Below are 20,451 nucleotides of genomic sequence, written 5' to 3'. Positions count from 1 at the left end.
GGCATGATTTAAAATGACAAGGCAGTCATTTTAATGTCAAACTCCTGAATAAAAATGTGGTTTTGTTCCTCCAGGTGTTTAAGAGACAGAGGCCTGAGACATGATGTCCATTGGAGCTGATAGCTGACACTGTAGAATGAGAGAGGATGGAACAGACAGACAGCCCTGCCCCTGAGAGCAACAACCCTAATGGGTTTGTCAACCGAGTGTTTAATGTTTCTCTGGATGTGGAGAATGAGACCAGCAGTGTTTATATTCAGGAGACTGGGCCAGGGCCTGCAGAGGGGCAGGGAGAGACCCAGGCTGCCTCTTCTCAGGCCCCTGTCAAGGACAGACAGGAGGTCAACCGGAGGCCCCGTGCCACAGGGGGTATCTGGAAGATCTTGAACCGAAAAAGGGCTGTGTCAGAGCTGGAGCGCAGACCCCACTCCATGATCCTGCCCGGGGAGGCTTCCATCCCTAAACTCTCGTTTGCTGACAAAGTTCGCTCCTTCAAGAAGCTTAAATCCCCCTCTGTGTTTCGGGGGAGGGCAGGGAAATTGTCCACTGCAAAGTTCAGCAGCTCGTTTGTGGATGAGGACTCTTTCTGCCACGACATTGGCACTCCACAGCAGTCCAGCAGGGGCACACTTAGACACCGTGGCAAAAGGCACTCTTATGCTGGCTATACAGCAGAATTTGACTGCTCATTTGAAGATCTTGACCTCTCAGCTCCGATAGACGGCCAACAGCCCGCTGTAGTGGGAGAGCCTGTCACTCAGAATGGTTGTAAACCATCTGAAAGAGTTTCCTATACCAAAAGAAGCCAAAATAATTCAGCCAACTGTAACAAAACTGCTGCAGGCTGTGAAGAACCCAGCATTAAAGATAGCCCAAGCACCCACCCAAGGAGAGCAAGGAGGCACAAAGATGTGTGGAGTTACCTGAGGAGGATTTCTCTTTTGGGGAAGGCCAATCCTGTTTACTCAGAGAGGAGCTTTGACTCTGAGCTTCACTCTCTGGACAAAACCATCGACTCAGATTATGGCTCTGTGGACTTCGAGAGTGTCAGAGACTTTCAACCTCCTGCTCCAAAACACTCTGACACCAAGGGGCATTTTGGTGGTCTGGTCAAGTTTTTCAACAGTGTAGCAGAGACAGCCAGAAAGTGGCGGACAACGTCACGTTCCTTCTCTCCTCCAGAAGAAGAGAAGAGTCCGATGAGCTCCCCACGGGCAGCACAGCGCACAGTGGACAACATCCACAGTGTGTCCCTTACGCTTCACGGCGAGGGACGTCCAGTATCCCAGCCTACCCCATCATCACCAGTGAACAGTAAATCCCTACACACATCCAGTAGCTTAGACAGCGAGGCCCCGGGGCCTGTGACAGGTGGACGGTCCCCTAAGGTTGTCCTGAAAGCCTTCAAGTCATGCCCGGGATCTCAAGCTGTCAATGGCCTCCAGAGTTCGGAGGGTACAGACAAACATATAGACAGAGAAACAAACCACAGGTCCACAGCTGTAGTACAGAATCATATCCCTCAGTCAGGTACAAACACAGAGAAAACAGAAGTTACAGAGGTTAAAGGGGATCCATTACACTGCCTCTGTCAAGAGGAAAAGGTAGAGGGACAGACAGGAAATGAACAGGATTCCAGGGATGCTCCACCTGACTCCATCCAGATACAGGAAGTGAATGTCCAATCACAACAAGGTGATAAAGAGAGCACGACCAATAGCGTACAAGCAACAGATTCCACGGAGGAAATATTCAAGGTATGTGACTTTAAATATAAAATGAGTTGCATTAATCACCAGCCACTGAATTTTAATAAATACACTTGGCAGAGAACACTGTAATTTGTATTGCTAAACTATTGTTGTGTTTCTTTTAAGAGAATAGCATTTTCATGTATAATTTTCCCACATTTGTGCCATAACCACATTCCATTGCAGGGTTTTTTCCACATCATTAACATTGCCAGAGGCATGCATCATGTAATTACTGCATAAATGCTCAAAATATCATTTATGTAACTGTTTTTAACCATGGTCATTCTTTTGCTTCTTAAAATCATCAACAGTAAACTAGAATTTAAATGGTGCCAGAGCTCTTACTCATTTCCTCATGATATAAGTCCTAGGTGTGGTTCATTAAGTGGCAGGGAGAAACAAAAACATACAGGACACCAGCCTGTGAAGACGTGAGCTGGGTGCCCACTCTACTCTACAGTTGTCCTTTTGCCCCATCTGTTGGAGAGAAGAGGAAATAGTCAGTAAATACAATGGTGGCCAACTTCATAGTAGAGGAGTTGGTCCTTTCCTGCTTAGCCAGCCTTGTGTAGCATGCAAGGAAACCCTATTTCCCACAGAGTGGGCCGTGTGTAATTGCAGCAGCCCTAGAGCTTTGTGACGTCTGCGCTGCATGACGGCACTCTTCCCTCCTCACTCCAGTGGAGGCATTAGTCATCTTCCTTCCAGTCACACCAACGAGTCAGGACATGTTAGCCCTAACTCCTTATGACAAAATGAGATATGACATCTCGATACTCAGCACACTTTCATAGGGGTTATTATGCAAGGGCAAGAGCTGTGTGAATCTGTGTTTTGGGAAGGGTGCTAATGTGCAGTTTTACAGTAAGTTAAGGAAACTAATGGCACCGGGAAAATCCTCCTCCGTTATCATCAACTGGTTGCAAATTAAATCCACAAGTCTGTTGTATTTTTTTTTTTTAATCTTCCCTGAAGTTTAACAGCTTTAAGGTGCAGTCTTGGCACTTGTGGCTAGCTACAAAAACAAATGCTCAAGGCTGTTAGAATCATTTAAAATGAATTATGAGATAGATATTTTTTAATCTACGGAGACATTCTTCCCAATTCCCTGCACAAGAAATGCATTGTTGCACCTTTATCTGGGCCAAATTGCTGAGTATCTGTGCCAATCACAGCTGTGTGAGCAGATTGCCAGCCAGACAGGCTGCAGCGTAAGACAGCCGGGCTCAGCCGTGGCCCACTCTAGCACAGAGAAGACCTCTGTACATCACAAGCCCTCGCGCGCTCGCCCTCGCCCGGCCTCAGCTGTCCTGGACCTGTGGAGGCCAAACCCAGACCGAGAGCTCTACAGCCATTATAGTGAGGTTGGCTCACTGTGTCGGCGGAGACGCAGGCCTGCTCCCACCATGCAACACTCTCCAGGGCAGAGACGGGTGGCTGCTCGCTCCAGGCCTTGCTCTGTCATAGAGACCAGTGTTACTAGGGAGACGCAGTCCACGGAGCTGCACCACAGAGTAAGATGCTAAACAACAAACACAGGCACTCATGCATTCATTCACTCAAAGTAAACATGCAAACACTGATGTAAAGAACGGCAAATAAGTAGCAGTCCCATAATGATCAAAATACACATTTATACTGAGTAAATTTATGTAAATGTAAATATCACATTGAAAAAATGGAAGTGATCAGCACCGTCTCATATGTATCACCTAAGCCAGTAATGAATCAAACACACATTATGGACTTTGAAGGGCAGCCCAGTACTAACCCAGTATTTATACACCACTCACTGTTAGCTGCAACAATGCATGCACACTCTGCCCCATTTATAGAGGCCTGTATTTCTGGTTGCTGCTTTTCCCTCTGCTCGCCTCCCCCTCTCCCTCTCTTATTTTCCTTTCCTCACTCTCTCTCACCCTCTCTTTCTCTTTCTTTCTTTGTGGCTTCTCTTTCTCTCGCCCTCACTCTCAGTCTTTCTCTGTGGCCAATTTTCTGCCTCATCGCTCCCATAAGCTCTACCTCTCATTGCCCTAACTCAGAGTCAGTTCATTTTAACCTGAGAGACCGCCTGGTTGGCATGATGTATAGTCTCTCATGGTTTGCTGCAGGGCATGCACACCGACCAATGCATCAGAATAGACTTGCTGGATGTGAAATACCTAAATTCACAGCAAAAAAAGGGGACAAGGCAGTAAGGAAGACTTTTTTTTAACTTGAAGGGCAGGCGAGCATGTGCATTCAACTGTGTGTGTGTGTGTGAGTAACTCTGTATAGAACATAGGAGATGCCCTAACTACTCAGTACCCTCCAGGCCTTGTCTCGCCCGCCGGGTGTGTCACCGTTAGAGCCCCCTCTCAGGGTATCTCTCCAGCGGTGTCGCTCACTGCCGCTGCCCCCCAGCACTCTCACCGCCTTGGCGCTGCTCCTGCCTCAGTCAGGTACCACTATATCGTTTTTATTTACATTTTATAACCGATATTCAGACTTGAGAATAACGTGTTTGTTAAATTGATTTCCTCTCTTTCTGTCCAGTGAACATGGGTCAGTCGTCGTCATCTGTGCGTCTGCGGTCTGGAGGCTCGGGTAGCTGCAGGAGGAGGAGGCTATTGAGACCCGGTTCAGAACCATTGCAGGTCAACATAGTGAGTGGCACACTCATCCTCATAAACACACACACACACACACACACACACACACATACAGGCTGCTTTTTCTCCTATTTCAGTCAGTTAGTTGCTTTTAAGAATGATGTGAGACCACTGTGAATATGATACGTATAAGTGTTTACTGTATTATGCACACACACATACACGTGCATACTGTACACACTCTACTGTCACACTGACTGTGTTTACCTAAGTGCAATATGAGTAGATGTGTGATAGCAGGATGATCACCTCTCACTGATACTGGTAATATGGAGATGACGGACCTGTGCTCAGTGTTTCATCAGATAATGCAGGAAGTGAACCGTGAAGTTGGTGGCCATGTGGATTAATGTCATCCAGTACGCTTAGGCCATTACTCATCCTGTAATGGACACCTAACATTTCAAATGTGTTTTTTTTTTCAATCTGTGAGGAACACATGCAGACAAACAGAGAGAATATCACAGCAGGAGGAAGTAAAACCATCCCTACTGTATATAGCTACCTGGTGCGCTGGAATCTGTGAGAATTGCAACGTGTCTTTGTCAGTTGTGTCAAATTAGCTTCAGAGTATGTTGGAGTAATAGTACTCAGGAAGTGAAACCAGGCATTTCAGAAATCGGTGCTTTGATGTGCAAGTGGCCTCGGGGGGATTCTAGTGGAAGGAGATGCAGAGTTTTTCTGAAACATCCTGACGGGGTAGCGAACATTTCTGGGGCTGTGTCCAACATCTATTCCTGCAGAACTGCAACGCACAAGGCTTAACAGCAGTTACATTATTATTTGATCACTCCAAATTGAATCTCTACCGCATGCTTCAAGTTTTATCCTGAGCCATTTTTTCCCTTTGATTTATTATATGAATCAATGATGTTTTATAGCTTGTTTCATTCACAATTATGAACACATACTATTCATTAGCATGTAATATAAGGGGGTATTTTCACATTAAACAATTAAGAATCAAATGATTAGTGTATTTTAAACAATGATATGCATTGTGTTAGGATGTGTGAGTCAAACTATTTACAAGGAGTTAGTGAGGATTTCTGAAGTACAGTAACTTGTTCCTTTTCATGGCAGGTATGCTGCCTACTCACCGCTGCCTGCTTTGAGTCCTGGCACGTGTTTGCAAAGAAACTGAGTAAACTGTGTCTTTGAAGAGTTGATACTACCGCATTTAGGCTTTGATTATAACTTTTTCTTGCCAGTCTAAATAGTGTTTGTGAGCCGCTGCACGTTGTTGCCATGACACTCGCTGGCTCCTGCTCATCTTCTTGCTTCTATCTTTAGGCAGCCTTTTTAAGTGTGAGCTAAATAGAGAAAGCGTGTGGGTGAGAGAGAGAGAGAGAGAGAGAGAGAGAGAGAGAGAGAGAGAGAGAGAGAGAGAGAGAGAGAGAAAGGGGTGGGAGAGAAACAGAGAGGGGAAGAGAGATGCTCCCTTTGTATGTGCACTTTTGTGTCATGGCACTCCCCTGGGGCAGGGAACGTGGACACAAAACACTGGAAATGTCTTGTGTGTGTGTTTGTTTGAATGGCGAGGGAAGTTCATTTGTATCAGGCTTAAATGGGGGGTGAGGGGGGGATATGACTACATCCAGAGCATGGAGGTAGCACACATATCTTTATACATACTGTATAAGCATAATATGACATAACATGGTAACGCAGCTGTAAGTGCAGTCACATGGATGCATGATGCCTCCACATGAAATCTGTGTGTTGCTGTCTTATTTCTGGTAAGTCATGCATTGTTTATTCGGTGTGGTACTCCAGTCGGGGTCGGATCTGCTGTTTCTGATGGAGTGCAGTGTATGTTACAGTCTTCCTGTTAGGATGACTACTGGAGCCTAGAGGCCGCAGGCAGAGAGAAAGCATTCTCACTGCAGTGGATTAACTGCTAATGCTGACGCCTCTCTTCTCCCTTTCATTTAAATGGATTTCTCCCCCAGTCACTGCCCTCTCTTCTCTTCTCTTCTCTTCTCTTCTCTTCTCTTCTCTTCTCTTCTCTTCTCTTCTCTTCTCTTCTCTTCTCTTCTCTTCTCTTCTCTTCTCTTCTCTTCTCTTCTCTGCTCTTCTCTGCTCTTCTCTGCTCTTCTCTCTCCTCTATCTCCTCTCTTCTCTCTTCCAACAAACACCAAGCAATAGCACTCTTTGTTAATTCCTATGCAGATGAGAGGACAGTTTCCTGTGTGTTACTAATGCTGTGCCCGAAGCTCTGCTGTCAACTTGTCAGGAAGGGGGACTGTCTTATTAAAGACTTCATGCAGCTTAAGAGTTTCAACAGAAATCTTATATGATTAAGTTTAGGCCAACCTGGGTCTGTCTGGCCATAATCATATTATGCAATGCTATCTATTTATTATAAACGCATGAGTCAGCAGGCAGTGGCTAGTTGGGCAGTGATAAAAAGGCCAGTGTTGAGTTGAACAACTTCTTCTTCATACTCTTCTCTGCACATGCGGCGAGCAGCGGTGCTTATACAGTATGATACAGTAATTTAACCACAGAGATTCTTTTTTTCTATCTGCATCCTGGGCCTCACCCACTATGATACACCCTCATCATAACTCTCTGATACACACACTTCACATGCTCTTCTGATGTATTCATCTGTCAGGGTGTATGAGTCATTGCATTAACGAGTTCATTCTTTGGTGAGGAATGAATAACGCCGGCTAGTGATATTTCTTTCAAACGCTCTGTGAATGTGTAGCATTTGTTTCACCCTGTCTTTATTTCTGAGCCCTGCGAGACAATCCATGGGAATTAGTCTTCCTCGAAATAACTGCATGTATGTACAGTTTGCACTCTGAGCCACAGGTGACCTAGAATCCTTCATCAGTGTTCACTCCCCTGCCAAGACACAGGCGCACATCTCTGCTGTGACTTGCTGCAGCCACCAGTTAGTGCTGCTTTTGTAGGATGTGGTGGCCACCGATAAACAGTGGTGCCGCTGACTGAATCCGAGCAGGTGGTTGTGTCAGAGCTTCCCTAGGCTGTCTCTTCCAAAGAATGGGTTTCTGCCTGTCAGGTGTGTGTATGTATGTTGTTGTTGTTGCTGCTGCTTATGTGGCGGGTGTTTTTGAGTGTGCTGGGAAGAGAGACAGAGAGGCTCAGGGCCTTTTCTCTTATATAACTGTTGAGAGGGTTTCCTTTGCTCCCTACAAAAGCCATTTCCACTTTTTATTTCAGATGGCTGCATGTTCCCGGGGACTGGAGGAACAGCGCTGTGCGTTAATTCTCTGACTCACTGGTGTGTCCTGTTTTACAGTATCACAGCATTATACTCTGTATTTTGGCAAATGGTGCGTGTTTGTGCATGTACCGAGTGTGCATCCTTTGTTTTGAGGACATTGTGTGTTGTACCCCATCAGGGCTACTATCTCTATCCCTCCATCATCACTCAAACTATGTTATGTTGTTGGCAAAGAAGGACAGTGCAGTTATGTCAGTGTGCGGTTTCAGTAATGTCACAACATGCAGCAATTTCTGTTGGAAGACTATTTAAGGCCTAAGGCACTACAGCACTTGTTATCCAGCATCAGTTGTAGAAGCTTTTGTGATTTTTCCCAGGGTGCTTAGGTGATTTTACCCACAGTTATCAGCTTCCACTGTTTGTGTAATACATTTTTTATTTTAGGGGTTTATATTAGGGATAAATAGGGAATGTCACCTTGTGTAGGTAATATGATGATCCCTTGTTATATGACAGCACCGTCTTAAAGTAGAAATCCCACCGGCTCAGATGAGTTGGAGTCTTCTTAAGAAAAATGTATGCATCAGTTGCACTGATAACTTTCACAGTCACCTTCTCCCTTTTTAAAACAGCTGTAACTTTTCACACAACAAAATGAATAGCCTGGAGAACCTTTCATTGTAGGGAGGAGGTTGTGCAGCTCAGGTCCTTCCAGTGTTTCAGTGCTACCAAGAAGTTATTGACCTCTTTTGGCAAACTATTTGGGCAAATTTATGATTTTGGTCCAAACAAAGAAATTGAAAAATTGATGAATTTTACTACATCAAAACATTTTACATTTTTGACACTGCATCAGCTCTCTCTTGTGCCACCCCAGGGCCAAAAACCTTCCACACAGGATATCTACTAACCTGACTGGCAGTCTGCCATTGTATTTTATGAAGGCTAATTTAATAACCAAAATAGTGCCAGTTCATTAAACACAAATATCTATTGTGGTCTTTGCTATGCACTTAAACATTCATGGTCAGATCTCATACCAGTAAAAAGTCCTACAAATTAAGCTAACAGCGACATCAAGGGACAATAACAAAGGAAACTAGGCTTAACACTCACCCATAGTGCCAGCACATTATTCAAACCTGATTAGGGGTTGTCATCGTGCTGCTTTGTCAACACACAAGCTGATCTCTACTGACTGTTTTGCATAATTTGCGTCTTAAAAACTGAGCCACCTGAATCACTGTCAACAAAGTGAGCTGTTGCTTTTACAAGAAGAGAAACAACATATGTTTTTCAGCAGCAACATTCCCAGTGACCAAAATGTCATGGTGAAATCATTTAAACAACACATGTGAAACCTGCAACTACTCACTGTAGAGGATTTAAAAAAAAAAAAAAAAAAAAGCAATGTTCTCAGGGCTTTTTCTGAGCGTTACTGCTCTAACTGATCTAAATATACAGTATGGTAATTTAACATCACTACTAAGATAAAAATATATTGCTCTAGCTCTGGTCATTTTGTCCCTGCCCTAAAAAAATGAGACAGGAGCCAACTGCCTGTACAGTGCTCTGCTAGTTAGAATGTATCCTGCAGGCCTCTGTGAAAGATGGGCTGGATTTTTCTGGCAGCTGCCACTTCTTGTGTACATTATTTAGCTTAACTTTCTGCCTCTGACCTCCCTGGCTCCCTGCTACACCACATGCAGCGTCAGAGAAAACCCTCCATCACATACACGTATTATGCAACCCCCTCACTCCTTGTACTTCTTCCTCATTCCCCCACTCCATCCGCCTCCCTTTCTTCCTGACCTCAAAGCTCGTCATCCCTCCCTCCATCACTCCCATCTCTGTTCTCTGTTCTCCTCTCCTCATATCAAGTTTTCTCTCCCCCACCGTTTTTGGTCTTCTCTCCCTCACCTAACCCCCCCTCCATTCACTCCATCCTCCCATCCGTTTTTCCCTCCAGGCATGTGAAAACACCTGCTTCCTGCGGCCTGTTGTGCGTGCGCATGAGTGTTTGTGTGAGTGAGTGCATAAAAGTATGTGACTTTCTATGTGCAGCCGTGCCTGTGTGCAGTCATATATTTTAGATGACAGGCTTGTTAGTGAATGTTTTACAGGCCAGCCGTATATCAGGTGGAGTCTGTTAAGTCTTTGATGGGAGGAATTGACCTATCAACAAGAAGTGAGGTGCTGAGAAACACAGAATGCCAAACAAGCCTGCACCCAAATATCGTTTCGCTGCAGAGTTTTGCATTTCAATCCACTGCTCTGCTTTTGAACTCTCGTGGCGTGGAAGCAGTGAGAATGTACAATCATTTTAGCTCAGAGGACAGGTGGAGCTGTACATTTACAGTGAGCTACACATCCGTGGCAGTGGGCATGACCGCTGATTAGTGTGGGTGAGTGGGCTTATCATTGCCAACCGCAATCTTTCAGATAATGTGACTCACACGAAATGTCAGAATGAAAATCTAAATATATGCATTGAGCAGATATCCACTAAATCGTGTGTGCAAATATAGCAGCAATAGATCTCGGGAAGAACGGAAAGGCACTACTGCTCTTACCTCCCACTGTTTTGGGCCGCAGGTGGCTGACAGTGCTCTGATGAATGGTGACACTAGCGAGCATGCTCAGTACACTCACACCCAGACCAGTAGAGGTACAGTAAAGCAGCCCTAGCTGAGGCCAACAACCAAATCCTAGCATAGGTCGTTTGGTTTTATCCTTCACCCTGCAGCGGGGTTTTTCAAATGACCAATCTGTGGGCTCACTGTAAGTAAACACAAAGGCACTGCTGAACAGAAACATAAATAAAGAACAGCCTGGATTTTCGAGTGTTCTTTAATGCATAATTTTTCATATGGTTTGTGAAAGAGCTACAGTGGGGAGCTTGTTACAGTGTCTTTTAGCAGAGGTACTCTGTTCTATCTAGGGGGAAATTTCACAGACCTTCGCCCAGGAGTTCAGAACTTTACGAAGCAGAGTTTAAAAATGTCCAGAATTATTAGTAATTGTATGCATCTTCTGCATTTGTTAGTGTAATCAAGGAATTGCCTTAATAAAAATGTAAATGGGTGAACATGTGTACAGGGGAGCTCAGGTCCAAATAACAGAACATGCTGAAATCAAATTAATAATGATGAATAGGTAATCTGTATGAAATGTACTAAGGCTAAAGTATTGTAATGATATAATATCATACAGTATATAATCCAATAATAATGACAACTTTTAAATTTCTTTGTAATGAATTTTCCATTGCCCTAATCTTTTTTTTTATGTTCTGTTCTGTTCTTGAGTGTTCTGAGGACATAGGTTTACTGACATTCCTAGGAAAGATTAGATGACAAGATTGATACTGCTGTCATGTTCATTGGAAAAAATGTGAAGCTACATGCTAAGCTAAGCTAAGCTAAGCACAAAGACAGATAAAATTCAAAAATGGATACAAGGTCATGTTATATCTCCTCTTATATCTCTTACAACAATTGTTTTGTATTCAAGTACAGTGACTTGACCCTGAGTCTTAGCATTGCTGTGAGGTTGCTTGGTGAGCACCAGTGCAGACAACTCAACATATAACCTCATTGGTGTGTGCATAGATTTCATATCATATTCCATTCCATATCATGTTCCACAAAATGTTGTACTGTTCCTTTAATGTTGACCGTAACCCTTGCTGGGAATTGTCAAGCAAAGTATGCTGCATCAGCAAACACTGAGAGGTCTCCCCAGTGCCTCCAATGTTATTTGGATTTTTAATAGAGGTTCAGGGTGAGAGCGATGAGCTGGGAGTTGTGTGTTGTATGCTTTGAGTCAGTAGTACCACAATTAACCTTCTTTCCCCTTGCACATAAAATAAAGTGATCAAAGTAGCATACAGTAGTAACAGCCAAGTTTCCTTCACAGAAGTAGTGGAGGTGAGATGTATATTAAATTTGTATATTAAATTAGCTGCATATTTTATGTACTTCCTCTGCAAACTTGTCTTCAAAAGCCTTTTTTTATTCCACGAGAGACTTGATAAACCTTATATTCTGGCAGTGTTTAGACAGAGATGTTCTGTCTTCAGTTTCCCCCTGCTAGATCTGCACAATCTTATGCAGTGTCACTAGAGGCTGACATAAAGAACACAGTCTCCAGAACACACAGCTCTTGCACTGATTTATCATGAAATAATAATTCATTTTTACTGGTCCCATAGCAGTGTCACGAATGAGTAGGAGCATTTCTCCTGCAGCCGTTCGGTCTAGGAATGTTCAAAATAACTTGTGATGTCTTTAACCCTAATTTCTCCACCCTACTTGGCACGACCTCCTTCTTCTATCTCATCTAGTCTATTTCTTAAAGTAGTTGTCTATGCTCTGACCCACTGACTCGCCTTTACGCTAACGGCCAAATCGAGCTGAACGAATAAACAGCTGATGTCTGAACAATGGTGACAAAACTGTGCTCAGGAAAAGTCCAGCAAATTATTTTTAGGGTGCTTTGTGGCTGGAAGGCCTGGGAGGAAGCAGGAAGTCAGTGTGGTTGTTGTGGGGATGGGAGGGGAACAAAAGAATTGCAGCAGACTAGAGGGGAAATGGGTGTGGTGGGCTTTGCCTCCCATTAGCCAAATACCTACTGACCACAAACAGATTCATTTGCTAGGAGTGAATTTTGTAGTTTTGTTCAAGGAGAGATTTTCTAAAGAGCGAGCTCATTGGCAAAATGCCAGTAGAGTCAAGACTGACCTCAGAGCCGTAGTTAGAGCTGATCTCAGACCAGTAAATGAACATGAAGTATGGCTATGATCAGTGTGCTTTTAGAACAGATGGAGAATTCAACCGGTTCATTACACTGTGCTTCTTTCTACACAGTGTGGTTGTATAATGAGTGGATGTCCAGCAGTACAGTAAAATCTGCAGAAAAATATGAATCATGAATTTGATTCATGCTCTTCCTCACTGGTGTTGGAGTTAAGGAAATGTTGAAAAACAAGTGAGGCTCTAAAATATTTTTACCATCGTTCTGTTCATCTGAAGGTGAGCGGTGCAAACATTCCTCATATGGTCGTCAGTGTGGCCCCCTACTTCCTACCAAGATATTTCTAACCGTTAACAGCAGGTATTGCTCTGAATTTTAGTGGCAATTATACTTGGATTTTTTGCAGCATTTCCTCAATCCTTTTCAAGGAAGGTGTCGTGGATGTGACTTTTTGTTCACATTTGTTTGTAATATTCATTGGTGGGATATTGAAGCACACTCGAGGTCTGGAGAGAGTCCAGTTTGATGACATTAGATCGGCCTCTGCCATTTGCAAATGATCTTCTCTCTTTGGCTTAATTGGACCATGGTGTGTGATGTGTGTTGGAGTAGTTCTCTCGCAGGGGGAAAAGATGTCCCAGTCAATTGGAGAGTGAACAGCTGCTTCTGTGGAAAGGGTTCAGGGTCATTTTCACACCAAAGGGTGAAATGGGGAGATCATAAGATTGACTGTCAATTCCATGCTGTGACTGCAGTAATGAGCATTATTGTGATTCTGATGATAAGGAGAGCACACATGCTAAAGTTCACTATTTGCCTTTTAATCTTGTCACGGAAATCTTGATTCTGCCGGTGGTGAGTCAGAACAAGACTGGAGTGGTAGCAAACAAGGTTGTACGTGGGTCATCCTAGTGTCCTTCCTCTGTCCCCAGGTTTATTATGGTCAGTACACAAATGTCTCCACTAATGGAGTTAACAGGATTGCAAACAAGGTTTTACTACAACTACTTCAAAGACTGCATTACTACTCATTACAAGGAAAATACTAGTCATAGCGATTTTCCACCACAATCTCTTTTTGACCCCAACCTGCTTTCATGTTGAGAGAAGTGAATGTGATTTCAGCTGCAAAGGACTTTTATCGACATGTCCTTCCTCATGACCGGGTGAGGAAGGTCAGTGAGGACTCACACAGACATTTACTAGGACATCTCTCTTTGAAGGGACATTTATGTAGAAGATTCAAAACAAACCAGTGAATCATCTGCATTGTACTGCTTTCTTTCAGTTCAGACTTGCTTGATAAATAATAATAAAATAGAGAGGTGAATGGACAAATGGATGAGACATTTACAGAGGGGCTTTGGAGTATAGCTAATGCACCAAAATGGACATTTGCAATATATCATCATCAATCATGCAATATAATAGACACAGTTGTTATGCTATAAACATTACCAAATAGAGGATTAAACTTGACTTATTTTGTTTCAAGAATTCTGAACAGACATTATGTGATAAAGCTGGTGACGGGATGTTACCAAGAGCTTTGTTAAATTTCCATATCTTCACATAAAAAAGGCAGTTTTTATATTTTTCCATACGTTTTTGTCAGAAATGGTCAAATTCAAAGAATCGAGTGTGATTATCAGTCAAATCCCACTTATGATAGAATGATTTTATCACAAAAATGACAATCCTGAACACAATGCGAGTCGCATTAATTAGCTGCATCGATGCTTGTTTGTGCAACTCATACACAGTGAGTTTAAATTCAGTCTAATCTAAGATGTGATTCTCCACTGGTGGGAGATATTCTTCCATTTTTAAAAACTCTGCTTCTCTTCTGTATATGTATGAGTATATTAGCATTGGTGTCTGTGCAGATTTAGACTTTCAGATGTGACCTTTGTTGTCTAAATGTCAGGGAGATTGGAGAGGGAGCCCACAGAGGTAGGGCAGGCTTATGTAATCTGCTCACTCTGCGCTACACATGCACACACACACACACACACACACACAGAGCAGGGGAAAAAAATGCCTGTTTGAGGACGGTTGTCATATCTCAGCTGTGATGCCGCGTACTGCTCTCTGCAACTCACTGAAAGCCTGGCTTTCAGGAGCCATTGCTTTTATCAGCATGTATGTGCAGAAGTGCCCTGGAAATTATTTATGGCTTTAAAAATACTGATATAGTGCATTCCTTTGGTGCTATTCTTTTAAACTTATTCTGAGGCCTTTTGATCCATCTCGAAACTCTCATCTGAATGCGAAGACTGTGGATTAGAGGGCGTGTGTCTGCCGTTTCATGGCCGACTAGGTGGTGGCTGGTCTGGGAGTGTGGGAACTGAACCGAGCTAATTCTCCTGTATGTTTTCATTCATGATCGTGTTGTGCTCCTTTCATTATCTGCCAACAACAGGAGGCGCGGACACCAGGACAAGCGCTGCGGGCCCGGATGGATGCGCTCATGTGCAAAACAATGTTCACCTTAAGTATCACTGTGAACACGAAGGCCAGAATAATGATGTGCATGCCAATGGCAAACATGTGCATCAGACAGGAGCTGGGGCCATCTTGTCCTGTCACTCACAACTCACTCACAAAACTGAGCCTTAAAGGAGTACTGCACCAAAAAAAGATCATCCTGTATTTTTGGAAGGCACTTCAGCTGGATTCACAGAGGTCACAGAGATTTCAGCAGCAGTATCATACAGGGAAAAAAAGTACCCAGACATCCACAGAACCTCCTCTTTGGCCATGAACACAAAGAATTAATTATTAGCTACACTTTGTTGCAAGTGTGACCCTGGGGAACATGATGAACATCTGTCATACAGCTGCAGGTGTGATTTGAAATCTGTCCCCAGACTGTTTTGATACTTTTATTCTTCCCATTAAGCCTGTCTATCTGTTGTAATCGTCATGAGTTCTTGCTGACGAGTCACCTGACTAATCACAACAACCTGCATATAATTACAGCTGACACAGGGGCCAAGCGATATTGGTCGGTGGTTGATGATTGGAGTCTGATGGCACGCAGTGTAAAATGACATCTGCTAATCTGCTCTTACTTTGCCTCTTTCCAGACTTCCAACCTGCTATTGTCGCAGGTGTACTGTGTGAACTAACTTGTGTAAATATGTAGTCAAAACTTCTAAAAAGCAGTCATGGTATTTGTAGGGGCGACAGGCCTTTTTCTTTTATGAAGTCTTTTCTCTTGTCTTCTTCTGTTGAGGAGGCAGGTAAGAGTCCTGCATTTTATTGTTGTTATTTATTTATTGAGGTAGTTATTTTGGGTACCTGAGTTTAAAATCTGTTTTTGTTTGTTTTGTTCTCGGCATTGCTCACCCTGATATTTCTGCTGGGCTGTAAATTGTTGCGGCACTGGACGTCCTTGAGAGGAAGGGAAAGGGAAAGGTGAAGTGCCTTTTTTTATGTTATGGTCAGGTTTCCACTCGGCTGGGTGTAACACGCTCATGTAATTGTTGTCCTATTTAACAGTAGTTTCATTTGTAAAGTGCACATCATAATGTCTTCGGTCTCATTTATCCTGGGGGTTTGGATTTGAAATTGGGAAAACCTCAGTGCTTCTGATGATCTTTTTTGGTTCTACAAATTTAGTGGCTCTGGTTTAGAACAAAAAAAGTAGCACATATAACTTTTTTAGTTCTGCAGTTTGCATGTGCATGTGTCCGCTTTAAACCAAGCCTTTATTTATTTAGAGTAAGTTAACCGAGCCGTGCACTTTATTTCAAATAATGTCCTGATGCACACTCCCACAGTCACACATCTTCATATCCAGAGGATGTTTTCTGCAACCACTGTCTCATCTGTGGGACAGCAAGCAGCTACACCGCCCAGTTTGAGGTTGACCAGTTTGCTCAAAGGCATCTCAACAGTGGTTAATGAGGTTGGGACAGTCTTACAATCTGGTTAGAAATCCAATTGTGCAACACTGGTGTTTAAGACACTTCCCTACCTCAGTTTTAAGTTAATAATGTTGTATACATCTAGAACTGTGTATTTGTGCCATGCAAATAATGGCACAAATACACAGTTGTATTTGTATAATTTTGAATTGTAACAATTCAAAATTATTATGAATTATACATTTTTATAAATTCTAAAATTTTAAACCATAACCAAATGTGGAATTTTGCAGAGTGACTCTGGGTTACAGACTTATTTTTTTTATTTTATAAATTGAACATAACATTGTAGGCCTAGTAAACATGACCAGTAGTTTTGTATTTTCCAAACCTGCTGTTGGTGCCCATGAACTTATTTTGGTCCACATCATATCTTCAAATGTTGGTCTATAATTGACAATTAAAAAGAGATTCGGACTATGCCATGTGGAAACACTTGTGAGTTACCAGGGAAGAGACAGTGTTGTGTTTGCTGCTTGCATCAGTAATGTCTACCTGTTGGACCAGCAGTAATACAGTGTATACATCCCATCTGCATGATTATCAGATCAGCTGGGCGCACTGTATCTAACTAACGCTGCCTGGCCACAGACAAACCAGCAGAAAAGACTGACATTAAGCCAATAAAATTATAAGGTGGTGATCACTTTGAGGAAAGTGCATCCATTACTCTGACATTTATTCTCCTTCATCACGGGTTGTTAATGATGAATAATAAATCACCATGGCACTGTGATATTTTTAGTCGGGGTGGGAGATGAATGAGGTTATGATTCTGGCCTCTGTGGGTCGATGTAGTCAGCGAGGAAGCTGGCTATGCCCCTCCCCCGACTCAACTAGGTGATGGCTGATGCCGGTAGTCTTGCAGTGGAGCGCTGATCAGTATTAATACAGGACCGCCTCACAGCCCATCTCCCTGGTCCCCGCTCACCGGAAGGCAGCTCGGCAGCTGCGAACAGCCTGCGCACAGCTTCTCTTGTTCGCCGTGAGAATCTATTGGCCCGATAGTCGGTCGGTTTAGGGGAAGAGGCGAAGCACCGGCAGGTGTTGACTAGCGGGGAGAAATCGCGGTGCAGACTGATGACGATGATGATGGTGAGGATGATGCATCTCTTCCCGTGCCTTTATGAATTACATCGCGTAGTGTGAAGAGGCGTAGGGGCATCGTTTTTTTCCCTCTCTCTCTCGCTCTCTCTCTTGCTCTCTCTCCCTCTCTCTCTTCTCATTCCTTTGCCTAACTGTAATGGTGGATTTCTTGGTGCTTTGAGGCTGCTTGTCTAGACTGGGGAAGCTGCGTGCCGCCCGTCTCTCTCTCTCTCAGAGCTCAGCATCTCAGCATCGGCCCGCAGCACTGCGCCATGGCCTTGGATGTCCAGACTTGCGCGGTGTTCACGGTGATCGCGATTCTGGTGCTTGTGAACGTGCTGCTGATGTTCATCCTCGGTACACGTTAATGGATCTGCGCTTGGGGCCCGGTTCGCAGCGCACCACACTTTCACTCAGGAGAGGAGAGAAAGGCAGTGCGCGTTGGTCGAGAGCGGGGACACCCGGCGCTCCATCACGGCTACGCGTTGAAATGAATGACGTTGGTACAACATAATGTATTTCTGTTACCCCCTCCCCCCTCCCTCCTCCTCCCCAATCCTCCGTTATGTCTTGTGTCCTCTCACCGTTTGTGATAGCTAGTGTTGTCTGCTGCTGCTGCTGCTGCTGCTGCTGCTGGTGGTTGTAGTTGTGCGGATACAGATCTGTGATGCTCTTACCTTTTCTGTGCTGACTGGAAATTCATATGCCCGCATATAAATATGTCCTCCCCCCTCCCGCTCCACCCCCCACGTCGATCTCCCTCTCTCCTCCATGTTGTATTTTGTGGATATTGCGAATGGATTACCTTTATTCTGCATTCACTTCATTTTTAGATGGCAAAATTAATCAGATGGTCTGTTTTTTTAAACCACAGCCTCCTCCTGCTGTTGCTGCGTCAGGACTTGTTTTTTCCATTGTGCTCCACTGTAGCCACATCTACAATATGGCAGCTAATAGCCGAGCTGTGATCTCTCTACTGAAGTAAATGGGATATTTGTAGCAAATAACGGTGCAAGTGAGAGGTCTGTGCTGCTGATCACAGACTCTGGAGGATCATTGTAGCTTCATCTGAACAGTAACCAATAGCAGGCAGGACCAGGCCTAATAAAGGAGGGCCTCCGTCACTCCAGGTTTCCCCCATTTTAGATGCAGCTAAACTCAGCTCCCATTTCATAGCCCACAATATTCACATTCCCACCCCCCACCCCCTGTTTACAACATTTCAACTTAGCACTTGTCTCTGAAGTCCACAGACTATTACACCTGGTCACTGAATAGTGGCCGAAAAAATATATGGGTGTATGTGCATATTTCTTATTTCTATGTAAGTGAAAAGTCATGTCTGATGGATTTTTTTTTTAAATGTCCATTTCCTCTCCATTCACCTGCAGTGTCATAATCTAATAAAGGATTGGAGGCAGGTGTCATGAATGTTGAATGGATGTCAGAAATAGATATTCTAAAAGCCTATCCCAGAGCTGTCCATGACAGTGCTATTAATAGTGATGGCAGGCTGGCTAGGTTTTTTGAAGATACTGTATGTATGTGCTCTCCTCTCTCACACTCAGGCTGAGTGCTTTGTTTTGTTTTTTTTGCTTGCACGTGTATAGTTAAGTGGTAAATGTTGTACTGTAAGTGTAGAAAAAATCTTAGGTGGCCATGTATTATGAACATAGATACCTTCATCACATGCTGTAGCATGTGGGCTGGTGTTTTCATCACTCGGGTAGAAAGCATAAACAGATTTCCTCACGGGGAGACCCCCACAGGACTGTAACCATCACATCATAGTGTTATATACTGGAATGGTTATAGCTCACTTGGCTGGCAGTGATAACTCAGTGCTGCTTACAGATGTGTGTTCACATGTATGTGAACATGTTGTCAATGCATGTGTGTGTGTGTGTGTGTGTGAGATATAGTCATGGGTGGGTGGTATTTGTGGTTCCTCTTTGAATCTGAGTCCTGCACACGTCCCAGGTGTTCACACATTTGTATTCCCTCCAGGGCAGGTGCCTTCTAATAGAGTTCTGTTAAATGCTGTGCAGTCAGAAGTGTCAATGTGCGGATGGTGAGTGTGAGCGAGACAACAGTGTGTGAGGATGCGTGTGTGTATTTCTCACCGGTTTTAGGCAGAGCATCTTTGATTGGCTCCCAGACTTGGGGTATAAGTGTATTACATAACAGGGTTGGCAGACACAGGGAGGACGGACCGTGAGACTCACTCAGTGCGTCGGAAAGAGAAGCCTCTTTCTGGAATACAGCACCTTGTTACTCGACATCTCAGGCTCAGCTCTCACAGAGGACCATCACCTCGAACGCTTCCAAAAGGGATTTAATTATCATGATTATATGAACCGGACTTCTCCATGCATACACTCTCTGAACAGTTACATGCCACAAACATGGTAAGGCTGGCTAAAGGCGTATGTGTGTGTGTGTGTGTGTGTGTTTGCTCAGGGATGCTGTAGGTGCTTTGGTGCAGCTGTGCTATGGATAGAGATAGAGGAGGATGTTGGAATGCAGTGGAGCTGCCAGTGCAGTGAATGCTGATGTGTTGTGCTGCAAAGATGATATAAGCCAATGAATCGGCTTTATACTCTTATATGTTTCCTTGTCAGTCTCCATGTCTGTGCTTGAACATGAGAGGGGAAGCACTGTCATACATGTCCACGTATAGTAGCAGATTTCTCTGCATTCATTTGCATTGACCCAAATACAGGTTTTTGCGATTGAACGACGGCCGCTTCACCCTCTGATCTTTGATGTTGTAACTGCATTGTAACAATAACGATAATACGGGTCATTACAGCTGGTAGACACACAGGTAATAATGAGTATTGTGGCAAGACTTCTCTCGTGTTTGTGTGTCTACGTGTTTACTGTATGCCTTTTGATCAAGCTAGGTAAGAACCGGTGCTAAGGCAGGAATTGGGAAGATTGATTATGTAAGGCTTTTAATTTATTCAGACATGTAGAGGGAAAAGGGATGCAATGTATTGGAGAGGGCAGTGCTGATCTCATTAGGGAGATGGAAGGATGAGGGGAAGGAGAGAACTGAGCAAGGAGGAACA

At 43.8% G+C, this 20,451-nt stretch overlaps 2 protein-coding genes across 4 annotated transcripts in view; both read left to right on the top strand.

The window, feature by feature from the left end:
• Positions 1 to 146: 146 nt before the first annotated feature.
• Positions 147 to 16,268, top strand: LOC310992274 (uncharacterized protein; the record flags this gene model as incomplete). The annotated part of the gene is made up of 4 exons (XM_083980293.1): positions 147 to 1,757; positions 4,069 to 4,195; positions 4,290 to 4,340; positions 16,165 to 16,268. The coding sequence occupies 4 exons, from the start codon at positions 147 to 149 to the stop codon at positions 16,266 to 16,268; spliced, it is 1,893 nt and encodes a 630-aa protein (XP_083836419.1).
• The window catches only part of LOC310992347 (rho guanine nucleotide exchange factor 9), a 34,305-nt gene continuing 18,211 nt past the window's right edge, over positions 4,358 to 20,451 (top strand). For all 3 annotated transcript variants that reach the window (XM_083980364.1, XM_083980366.1, XM_083980365.1), the window contains exon 1: positions 4,358 to 4,399. The gene's annotated coding sequence lies outside the window, so the exon portion shown is untranslated. The remainder of the gene's footprint in view (positions 4,400 to 20,451) is intronic.

This window comes from Trachurus trachurus (genome assembly GCF_905171665.1).
Source record: "Trachurus trachurus genome assembly, chromosome: 10".
In the NCBI taxonomy this organism is placed as follows: Eukaryota; Metazoa; Chordata; class Actinopteri; order Carangiformes; family Carangidae; genus Trachurus; species Trachurus trachurus.
This window is presented reverse-complemented; position numbering and strand designations above follow the sequence as displayed.